The 12,259-nt window shown below is 34.7% G+C and overlaps 1 protein-coding gene across 8 annotated transcripts in view; it reads right to left on the bottom strand.

Moving 5' to 3' along the window:
- PPFIA2 (PTPRF interacting protein alpha 2) overlaps positions 1 to 12,259 on the bottom strand; it is a 365,675-nt gene that overhangs the window by 27,583 nt on the left and 325,833 nt on the right. For all 8 annotated transcript variants that reach the window (XM_074902784.1, XM_074902788.1, XM_074902785.1 and 5 more), the window contains one exon: positions 9,227 to 9,320. In XM_074902784.1, coding sequence (XP_074758885.1) covers positions 9,227 to 9,320 — 94 coding nt within the window. The remainder of the gene's footprint in view (positions 1 to 9,226; positions 9,321 to 12,259) is intronic.

Below are 12,259 nucleotides of genomic sequence, written 5' to 3'. Positions count from 1 at the left end.
CCTGCAGTAACAAGTCCTGGACTTAATTTGTATATGCTTTCAAGGTTTACCATTATTTTTGCATACTTTGAAAGTTTTCATGTCAGTTTCCTGCATGGATTTGTTAGATAATGTTCACAGAAAAAACAAACAAACAAAAACAACAAAAAAAAACCCAAAACAACAAAAAAACAAACATAGAAAATAAACATGGTGCTGAAAATGAGTATGTTCAGCAGCCACGGTGTTTTAACTTACCCAGATATGCTTTTCATGAGATGGAGAGAGATGAATGGAAAAAAAAGCACATAAATGTTAATGAACATATAGTAGTCCATAAAAAAAATTAAATCATATGATAGATAAAATAATACCACCATTATAACTACAGAAATCTTTCTAACTGGTCTTTGAATGCTTTAAAGGAATGTTCTTGTGACGAACAGATGCATCTTGCAAAATGAGATTTTCATTAAACTGATGTTGGCTATTTATCTACAAAACATTCATGCCAAAGATCTGTAAACACAGTGAAAGCAGAATAGAATTTCCAATCAAAGCATTTTGCCGAGATTTGAATAATTTCATAATGATTCTTGCATAACACCAAAATCCAAACCTGTAGATTTAAGCAAATTACTATATACAGTAAAATTGAGTGGACTACAAACCAAGGTTTACTTTTCTATGTGCATTTTACTAATATTTTAGAAAAATATTTTACGGTAATGATGAATGAGCTAGACTTAGGGTTTTGTGGTTTTTTAGTTTGTTTTTTTTTAAGTATGCAGATTTCATGCACATAGGTGACTAACATTTGTAATGGTTATTCATGCCATGCAGTTTTTTAATTTGAGCTGTCATACTAATACTAGATTAGTAGCAATAGAGGTATGAGTGATTTGCCCTCTAGGTAACCTATTCTTACCAATATAATTGGTAACAGTATCTGTAGGAGAAAGCAGGATGCTACTGATGATAATGAACTTTCTTCAGCATCCTTTAATTGCCATCATAAAAAGAAAATTATATTCCTGAATGAAACCCAGACATCTCAGAATATTATATTTCTATTAACAAATGATTTACAGAGATATAAAAATGCTTGGTAGATAGAACTGTAGAAAACTTGGGGATGAAAAGCCTGTGCTCTAATTAAGAAGAGGTGGCAGATATTTCAGTGAGTTCAGGACAGCGCTGGTTTCAAGATCATAAATTTTGTTTTCACATGTGTGAGATCAGCAGAAGAGCTGGGAGAGAGGAGAGGAAGTGTGATACAGAAAAGTAGGTGGAAACAAATGACAAATTTGTACACAGAAAGTTTAAGAAAGGAAAATTAAGGAAGGGAAGGACAATGAAAGTATGCAATAAAAATAAAGGACTAGAGAACTATTTAAACAGTTAGCAAATCTGATGGAAGTAGCACTAGAATTGAATATGTATTCGTGATTCATGCTCATTTTGTACTGTGCTAACTGTGAAGACTGACTTGAACACCTGTGCTAGAAAAGCTTTTAAATTAGGACCTTCCAGAGACTACTGAACCAGAACTCCCACTTCTTACATCTTCCTCTGAGTACTCCTTCCGGTACGGGCAGAGATAAATAAACAGGGGGATTAACTGGAATGCAAGTAATTTTCTGGCAGTTTGCAGTTGCTTGGGGATAACTTATGGGACCTGAAGGCCTTTCCAGTCTCCCCCATTACAGAAGCAGAGGATCAAGGGACATTCCTTCACCTCCTGGTCATCTTGTCTGCAGAATAATAAAATACAGCAGAAAAGAATGGATCTTTAAATTTTAGCTTTCACCTTTTTGTAAGACATCCATTTTATTACCATTTTATTGAAGGAACACAATGATTTCCCTTAGACAGATATTAAACTAGAAGTTACATAGAATTATTTTCCTGTGCTGTCTTTTATCCATTCTTCCCTTAAACCCTTATGCTACAGCTAATCTGACGAAATAGTTACATGTGCTTGTGTTGCATGTCTTGTTTAGAGAGCCAGCTGCATGCATAAGGGTGGATGCTTATATTTATCCAGAAATCCCAAATTGCAATAGTTAGGCCTAAATGTGTAGATAAGGCAGGGACTGGGGCTTTGTTCTGTTTTTGTTTAATCAAAAACTTGCAACTGGTTGTTACAAATATCCTTATCTTTTATGAGGAAAAGAATAAAAAAAATGGCAAAGGATAAAAATGTTACTTTTAAAAATACAAGATTTAAAAAAAATAGTTAGAAATGGAATAAAATATGTTGTGTCAATATAAGGATAATCTGAGTAAGGTTTATTAATCCTCTGCAAGATAAATATCCATATATCCTTACATTTGTAATGCTAAAAAGGCTCCAAGTATCTAATGTAATAGCAAGATACATTTTTAACATTGCAAAAGCTTTGACTGATTTATGATTTGAAAGGGTCTTCCAGTAAGCATTAAAAATGTTTGCTAAAAGAATTAACTTTAAAGAAAAAATTAATCTTTATGTATGCTTGAAGGATTAGACACTGATCTAGGCAAGTCAAAACCATTCTATTGAACACAGTATGTTTTGCTAGGGAGGAAGAACTAAAGATCAGTCTGAAAGCTACTAAAATCAAGCACCTTCTCATAGATGAGGTAGGAAGGGAAGAAATTAAATGCAAAACTTGAATTTCCCTAAGGATTCAGTAAATAAAAGACCTGGGGAAAAAAAAAAAAAAAAGGCATCATGTTCTTAAGAGCTACTGTAAAAAAAAAAAAAAAAGTACATTTAGGATATAATGGTGTTTAATAAGCATTAAATATACAGGAACATTAGATGGATGGCACAGAAAAAGAAATTAATCCAATTGGCTTCATTTTTTAAAAATGTGTGCAATTAAGAAAATCATTAGAAACAGATATTTGTATACTGCAGAGTACAGAGATTATGTGTAGTCATAAATACACTATGTCAAATTCTAATTGCAGTTGCATACATAAACCGTAATTAAAGGGGCACTGTGTGGATTCAAAAGCAACTAAGTGATAACTACATCATTTCAAACTCTTATTCCACAAACAGGTCTACCTAGACATTTTTCAAGTAGCCTGTTGACAGGGATTTAAAACTTAGATTTGCCCATTAAAAATGGAAGTTCCAGTGTTCTGTTTTCTTTTACTGAGGCCTATTTTTTGTGACTTCTTTCTGTCATCTTCCAATTTTTGAAGGATATGATACAAATGAAAAGCAACATAAGGACCCAAGCATTATTAGAAATTTGTCAAATTTATCAGAGAAGCATATCAACATTTATCATTCTTTTTTTTCCAGGTAGAAGGGGAGAAAAGTCAATTCATATAACATGCTCTCATGTTCATATGGAAGTTACTGCTGTTTAATATGTACATCACTGTAGTCAGCTGAGACTTAACAGCATTGCAATTCTATGAATACTAAGAATTTATTTTTACACTGTAGTTTTACATATAAGTACTACTTAGGTCTTGATTTTATTACTTATTACTTGATTTTACAAGTATTTATTGATGTATGTAAACATATGTATGTGTCTTGGCATCTGCAATCCACTTGAAGGCAGGAGGTGGTATCTGGCAAATGAAAACCTGTACTTGTGGAGTAAATCTCCCCAAAACAGGTTCATAGGAAAGAATGGTTTATTTTGATTTTCCTTGAAAAATATAAACCTCACATCTTAAGCTCGTTTTGGAAATATGGAATTAATAAACTCTTGTCCAGAGTCAAACAAATTGAAGAAAGAAGCTCTACTCTTGTCTGACAGATGACTAGGAGTGATAGCATTATGATACAGTGCAGTTATTTAACCAGCTATAAGATAAGTAATGATTGTTATTTGAATGCTCATAGTAATGAACTAGGGAATTTATCAGCTTCTGGGCTGGAATCCTGTCAGTAAGATCCAGGCTAACTGACTTCCATGTAAATTTTTTTCATGAAAATAATTTATATTTGGGATTGCTGCGGAAGCGATGGCGTAGGCCTGTCTCAACTGTGCGGCATGCACAAGGTCAAATCCGGCTCTGTGTGCCAGTCTAGGACTGCATAGCACTTAAATGTCTCTCAAAGCTTTCCTTATGTTGGTGCCTTGCACAGGGTGAAATAAAGATATCCAGTGAGATATCAGTAATCATGACCAACCATTACATACTTTTATGCAACATAGCAGACATATATATCCTGTCTGTCTTCAGCCTGCTTCCTTCTTCAGGCAGATACTTACTTGCTGCAACACTGCATGTTATTGAAGATCAAATCAAACATCACATGTGAAAAACATATATATTACTGGCACTCAGAGCTATACTGCACTTTGAAAAACAAAGAAAGATTCTTTAGAGCTGTATTTGCCACCAGTGGCGCTCCTGGATAAGGACGATTTGACATCACTTCTCAGCAAAACTGTGGACAAGGAGAATACAACTGATGTTCACTAGGACAGTTATAGCAAAAAGGGAAGCAAACATGGCTCTACCGAAAATATTTCAGGTTTGGCTGAGTCCATTGTTAAAGATCTTTATAAAGGGTTCATCATTTGTTATTTTAGTGAAAAGGACAGTAAAACATTTATAGTGCTTTTGTTAAGTGCCTTAATTTGCTACCTGAGATGAGGTCAGTGGGGATATGTTTTTAAGGGGGATACAGATTATATGATTTCAGGCACTCTTTTTCTGAAGTATCAATTGTCTTGTGGGGCACACACTGATCAACTTCTGCTGCCCCAGAGGACACTATGCCTGTATCCAAACCCTCTGTGAACCTTTGAATTACGATAGAAACTGGACTGACCTGAAGCTTCCTACACTGGGTCCCAGCTTGGGCTATCATGACAACCGTGAGTGAATGCCAAGGCCAAGTTATCATGTGCCAACATATTATTTGGTGCAAAAACACCCACAAAGGATGATCTTATGAACAGCTGGAATAGTGAATAAACAATCATGAAGAAAAGGTACCTACAAAATTCAGAATTGGAAATTTGGTAACCTTTTTTCATGGAGGAAATAAGTAATTTTTCACAGGAAGACTGATAATTCACTAGAAAAAAATGTACTAAGAGAAAAGCTCTATTCCTCATTTCAGCGATGGGTGCCTTCTGGAAAGTATATCTTAACCAAATAAAATTTATTATTTATATGAGTGCAAATTATTTGAAACTTTAGGGGACATAAATGAATGTAACTGTGACATAGAGGGTATCATCATCATTAATGCTTTTAGTCCTAAACTCCAAGTTTTCTTGAAAAAGTTACTCATTAGGCAAACACACACTGAGAGTTAGGCAAAAGGCAGAAGACATTATAGACAAAATATTAACAACTTTTTTATAGAACAAGTGGAATATAAAGCCTAGTTTAAATAATAAAAATGTAGTGTAGTATTCCTTGTCACACCCCAGCATCACTTATTTTCACCAAATAATGGAATAACACCCTAAACATTCTAAATACTCCTGATATTAATTTTTTGTTTTCTAGGACTGCACACTCAATTTAGAAATAGCGAGACTTAAAAAGTTTTAATATTAACTAGAGCTGTCATATATTCAATGTCATAGAGTAAACATCTATGGATGATTCATGCAAGTTAAATTCATCTTTTCAGATTATTTTAGGAACATGTTTGGTCTAATAAAAAAAATCCACACAGCATCCTTAATTTCTCTTTGATGCCTTAGACGAAAGACATGTTCCTAATAAATTTGCTGTAATAACCAAATGCTGGATGAATAGAGACTCTTGTCTGAGGTTCATAAATGTCTGGCATATCACTGAGATAAACTGTTAATTACATTTTAATGATGCCTAAGTAGTTAATTGAAACTGAAAGAAATTTTACATCTAAATAGCATCTTCTAAGCAAGAAGCAGAAAAACTTTGAATTTTAGGTTAATGACACTATAATCACCAGAGAGAGAACTGGTCTCCAGAATTATCATATTCTCTCATGAAACTTTTCAGAGTGAAATGTATTATTCATTAATCTATTCTATGCATGTAAATTGTGCTAAAATAGTATAACACACTGCAGCAAGTTTTTAACTCGACGAGGCCAGAGCAGGGTCAATGCGTTTACTTGCTACTCTGGAGCAGGTGGCCAGGAGAGTACGTACTAATGGTGGACCATTAGTACCTACTGGCTGCAGCAGCCGACAATGTGAAACATGATGCTTCTTCATCCCTGGGGTAGGAGCATCCTTACTGAATTACTGATGAAGTTGAGTACAACAAAAAATGTGAAATTAGAATTTTAGCCTTTTAAGGTATTTTTCACTTGGGAGATTAATTCAACTGAAAGAAATACCATGAATAATATTTTAACAGGAATTTGTCTTTTTATAATAACTTCTATCCACTTTTAATTTGCTAACTCAAAGGTAATTGCAAACTCTGCTGAGGTTAATGAGTACTGTGAGAATGTGTTGATCACAGTAATGAATCAGACATCTGGTTTCGTGTCAAAGGGAGAATCCTTGCTTGCAGAACTACCACTGAACTGAAAGATAATTTCACTGAGTTGTCAACAGGACTGAAAGCCATTTCACTTGACTTATGTGTGTAAGAGAGAAACATAAGTTCAGTATATGGTATTATTGCTGCTTTAGAGAAAAGGGAATTGGCTCTGGGATCATTGTTTTGTTTGGCTTTTTTTCCCCCAAGGAAGTGACAAAGCCAACATAAAGAAAGCTCTCCCAGACCTGAAAAGTGCTTCCCTGCCTATCCTCTAAGTATCCTCTGGTGGGCCTGGTTCTCTTGGGGTTTTATGTCCTAACCTAAATTAGAGATAGAAATTCTTAAAAGGTGCCCTGCTCTCTCTGTTCAAGACTGGGCTCACTAACTCTGCAGGGTTTGTAGGGGCTCTTTAGCAGTTAGAGAGGGAATCAACTTAAATCTCACTGCTATATCATGAGATAGCAAATGATCCTCAGTCTTCTATTAATACATCTTATAAAGACCTCATACATATCACTATCAACTTTATGTTACACAGCACAGTATTCTCATTTGCACTATCCAGATCAGTAATGTTGCAGCTACTATATGTATTTGAAGATTCTATTTTCAGAGGGAGCTATATGTTGTTAAGTGTGGACAAAAAGGAATCTGACCTACTGAGACAAACTTTTAATTTAAATGACTTTCTGGACTGTTTCAACTTAATACTTTCCAAGATAAGACATGCAAACACCTGACTGCATTTTTTACAACAAAATGTTAGTTCTGCTACACCCTATTGGTAGCTTGGCATCCTAATGACTCCCATATACATGAGACTCTACCGAATTATCTCTAATACAAATGTTACATTTTTCCCATATTACAGTTCTTCACAACTATATAATAGATATATATATATATAAACTAGCAATATATGTTAACTTTTCTCAGATAGCAGCTTAAGAAGAATCTTAAAAGCAGTTGTAAGGATTCCAAACTGAGAAGCTATGAAAACAGACAAATCTAAAGGAATGGGGAAAAAGTTAAAAATCTTCATGACATAGGTCTATAACATGTACTGAGGATATATAGTATGCAGTTCGGACTGGATGAATAGTCATAGCCTCAAAAGAAAGATTCCTGTTCTCCCACCAGAGAACATTTTGATTATATCTAATCCATAAAAAAACAAGGACAGACAGACACAGGAGAAAAAAATGAAAGACTTGAAAAGCAGAGACATGGAAAAGTCTAATTATGTGAGATTAGACAGAAGTATCATAACAGATTACCTGTACACCTACTATTTCTGGACCCAAAACTTGGTAGCCGCTGTCATATATGAAGTAGTCATGCCATATATGAAGTTTTACGGGTCAAGTCTTATGTTATTTTATCCAGTTTAAGGAACTAACATGAAAAAGTGAGCAAAGTGAACACAATCGTCCCTTCAGAGTGATTTCAATACTGTGGTACCTTCAGACCCGAGAGCTGGAAGATAAATAGGGACTGCAGAGAATAGGCTGCTGAAAATTCAATTATGTTCTTTACGAATAGTAATGATGGTCTCAAAGATGCTTTCTAGATGTATTAAAATCATAGTAATATACTCTTTACATCCACATATTTCAAAATGACTGATGAGTGATAAAAATTTATAGATAAGAAATATAGGGACAAGACTCATTAACCACAATATCCCTGGAAATGTTATTGTGAGTTTCTTAATTGAATTTAAAATGTTTCTTCTCCCTCAGCTAGCAAAATGACTGCTTCTCCATCTTTAATTGCTAAATTGAGGCTGATTTAAATGGAACACTTACATTTGTACATTACATGGATGTGCACATTTAAAGTTATATTTCATCAGCAGCTTGATACGAGAGTACTGATTAAAAATATTCTACATATAAATTTAAAGAGAAGCTGAAACATTATCCCTAGATTCTTTGGATTAGAATTGTAAATTCTCTTGAAACTGCAAAGGAACATTAGAAGACTGAAACAAACCTGAAAACCCTAGAAATTTTACAAATGAGGCTTTCAGAATCCAAATAATAGCACTAAAATTAATAGTTATACATGAAAAATAAACCTGTTTGTTTATAGAATGAATTTGTAAAGCCATTTTTAAGTACCATCTTTTTTCTCTCACACCCTCTAATTACACTAGAACTGTGATGCTGCCAAGAGGTTTCTTTTGTGTTTTTAGCTTTATTTTAATAGGTCTCCTTAGCTTCTGGCAGCTGCTATGAGTCAGTGTACTAGTTTTACAAGGAGGTGCACCAAAGACACCATTAAATTATTATATAATTTATGCGAACAAAAAGCTAGGTTACCATTGCTGACAGGCAAAAAGAAAATGAAGCTGCTAGGTTTTATGGGAAGCCTTTGACTTCTGCAGACAGAAGTAATAATTTGTTCAACAGATAATGCAAAAAAATCTTTTTTTCCCTTCTGAAAATATATGTAGCGAGTCATTAAATGCCTGCTTATTTTTTAAGAATTGCACAGAAGGCAAATGGCATGGAATTAATGTCAGCGTGAAATAGAAAATGTCTCTTTCTCATAAACCTATGTTCTTTCACAAATTAAACACTACTGCACAATTGATATACTCTAAAAATTTTCCCTATATTTCACAAGGTTTTAAAAACTTTTACACTGGAAAAAACCATGCTAAGTGATAACCTGCAATAGTAGATGATCTTGCTTCTCATTACACGCCTGCGTAAAAATCAACAAAACTCTGACATCTGAATCAAGTTTGAGCAAATGAAAGTCACATGAAACAGGTTCTCACTTTTTCTTTAGTCTTCGGTCCTTTTCTGCTTGGGTTCCAAGTTTGCCTAATCCCAGAGATTCCTGAGCTGCTGCCTCTGTTTCCATGTAACCTCCTGGAAAACAAACAAAACCACGCTGTATTTTCCCGTAACTCTTTCCCAGTTGTTCCCCTTCTCAACCCTTCAATCCCTTTCTCACCCACCACCACTGTCTATGTTGGTTTCCTTAAGTCATGACACCTACAGAAGTAAATGCTGGAAAAGAGTAGAGGTAGGGGAAAAATTTGTTTCCTCCTCCTTATGTTTAGCAGAAATGTATGAGAAGAGCACCCTGATCTTTGCCTGTTTTAATTTGCCTCCTAAGTCTCATGGTGCTAAGTAAGCAATGCCATCACCATTTTTTAATCTTAGTTGGCAAATGTAGAAATGAAAGTGCCTTCTCAGGAACTGTCTCATTATTATTGACATAACACAGCATCACTTAATGGTGTAATACTAAAGTCTTCATTTTGCTCTCATATTGAGTCTTAGAGTCTTTGATGTCATTATCCCTGCAAACTCCCAAGCCAGAGATGACACAAAGAATCTGTCAGTGAAGTAAAAAGCCTCCTAGGTCTCCCTGGAGGTATCTTGTAGGCACCAAAATCCTATCAAAGTCATGGGAACTTGAATAACTTGCATAGACTGACAAGGGAAGCTTGCAGTAAGCAAGGACACCTGGATCAAAATAAAATCATATTGTGAACTAAGGACATGACTGGTATTCTATGATTTTTGCTGATCATAGAATATATCCACTAACATGACTTTCTTAGTGCAGAAGTGGAAAGATGCTCTGACTTTTTTACTGCTTCCTGGATTCAAGGAAGAAGGGAACCTGCTCATGGAACTGTTAGTAGTCTCCTAGCTCCAGCTCCATGCCCCTCATCTGCACATGTAGGTGTGCAGACAGAGGGGCTGCAGCACTTCTCTGAAGGATGCTTTCTTCTGTGGTGCTATTCAGAAGGTGTGTAACTGGCACAAGAAGGGACAACAGTGTGCTAAATGTTGGAAACTGACTCCATTTGGCAATGGCAACTTCTTATTTCCCAGCTAATGGATAGCGAACAATTGTAGAGTGGACACTGGCATAATTAAGAAGCACAGTATAAATTAAAAGATTTCTATTCTGGTTCATTGACTTTAACCATAAAATAATGCATAAGTGTTATATAGTGAAATAGTATCACAGCCTTTTACAAGCCACACTTACATGAATCTCAATCAAGTGAGAACAAAACCTATTGCTGTATCACGTTTATGATGTTAACTTAGAAAAGCCTGGCTTTAAGCTGTCCTTTCAAGCAGGTGTAGTTTTAATACTCCTGCTTGTCTAGACAGAATTTTTCTCTACTAAAGAGGACACTACTTCTGCAAGTCTCATGACGAGAACAATGCCTCCAGTCATGAATGCAAAAAACATGAATGTAGACTGCTTTACTTCATATGATTTTCAAAGTTTTACAGAATATCTCATGGAATGTATTTTGCTGACTCTGGAGTAAGTTTTTAATTTGTCAAACTGCTGTATCAACGTATCCCACCTTTCTGAGAGAGAAGCTTGTGGGATAGTGATGTCATGAATGCAGTTCAATGAGTGTTTATCACAGGTTGGAGAGTACTCTTGGCATAACAGACTTCACCATAAGACAAACACATCTAGCCCTTTGAACAACCCAAGTACTGTATTGGATGTGGTGATGCTGTCTGTCAGTATCTTAGGCATGCAGATGGCCATGATAAATGTTTCCTAACAAACTAACCTTTGAATATACCATACAGATCAACTTGCCTGGGCAGGGCTAAAATTCCCTCAAATGTATTGTTTGTTTTAGGGACTAGAATATTTAAAATGTAACACGGGAAAAATATGCAAGTAACTAGTGTGGTATTCCCCAAGTGAGATAAATTTAAAATCAAATGAATAAACAAACAAACAAACAAACGGCACTCATACTCCCTTCTAACACTCATTTTCCCTTCCATAATTGAAAGAAATCTTGAAGAATCTAGAAATCTTGAATCTTGGTTCTAAGAAAGATCTCCTAAGGCATGAAGTTGGCTTTGAACAATAATATGAATGCATTAGCAGGGATGGTAAAAGTAGCAAATTACAAAATAATGAAACTCTGACAAGTTTAGCAGTTGAAAACTAGTAATTTTTGAGCTTTGCAGGGAACACAGAGCACAGAAATCTTCTGAGTGATAGCCTGACTCTGTTGAAGTTAGTGATAAAACTTCGGAGGTTCCAATATTACTTCTTAAATATAAGTATATATTACATGGGGTTTAGAGATACAGAATTAGTTACAGAAGTGTTATGTGTACTAACAATGTATAATATCACTGGGATCTCTAGTATCCTCTGCATTGACATGAACCTTTAAAGTGCTAATTTATGTGTAATTGTGTACATGTGCAAGTATGCATACAAGGAAAATTAATGTTTCTGAGGCTCAAAATTATGTTTATTACCTCTTTAGTATTTGATGTGCTATTAAAGAGTATTTTCCATATTCAAAGCAAGGAATTAAATGAGATACTTTTATTGATTTTGCATTAGAAATTTAGGTTATGAAAACCATACAAATATACTGCAGTGTAGTAATGACAGGACTTACTCTCTAGATTTCTGTGATATAGTATCTTACTATAAATAAAACTATTAATTATATAGCAGCACAGATAGCATAGCTGCCCTGGAATTCATTCCAGTACTACCATGATTGCTATTTTTTTAATTTTTTTTTGTCTTTAAAGTACTGCCATTGAATGGAAACTGCCAGTCAATATTGGTTTTTCTTTTTGTATTTTTAAAACTTAAGATGAGAAAAACTATAATTCAGCTGTTTAATGTTGTTTCAGTTTCTAAAAATATTTTGCTCCTAGTTTTTAGTCAGTCCTATTGTTAATTTTATACATGCTTGTAAACCCATTTTGCTTAATTAAAAGGTGCATTATACAGAAATTTTTGCCGTTGAGCTAAAGGATGGAAGCCATAAAAAATTAATTTA

The sequence above is a fragment of the Athene noctua genome, chromosome 3, assembly GCF_965140245.1.
Source record: "Athene noctua chromosome 3, bAthNoc1.hap1.1, whole genome shotgun sequence".
In the NCBI taxonomy this organism is placed as follows: Eukaryota; Metazoa; Chordata; class Aves; order Strigiformes; family Strigidae; genus Athene; species Athene noctua.
The sequence above is the reverse complement of the archived record's forward strand: the minus strand, read 5'-3'. Positions and strand labels throughout refer to the sequence as shown.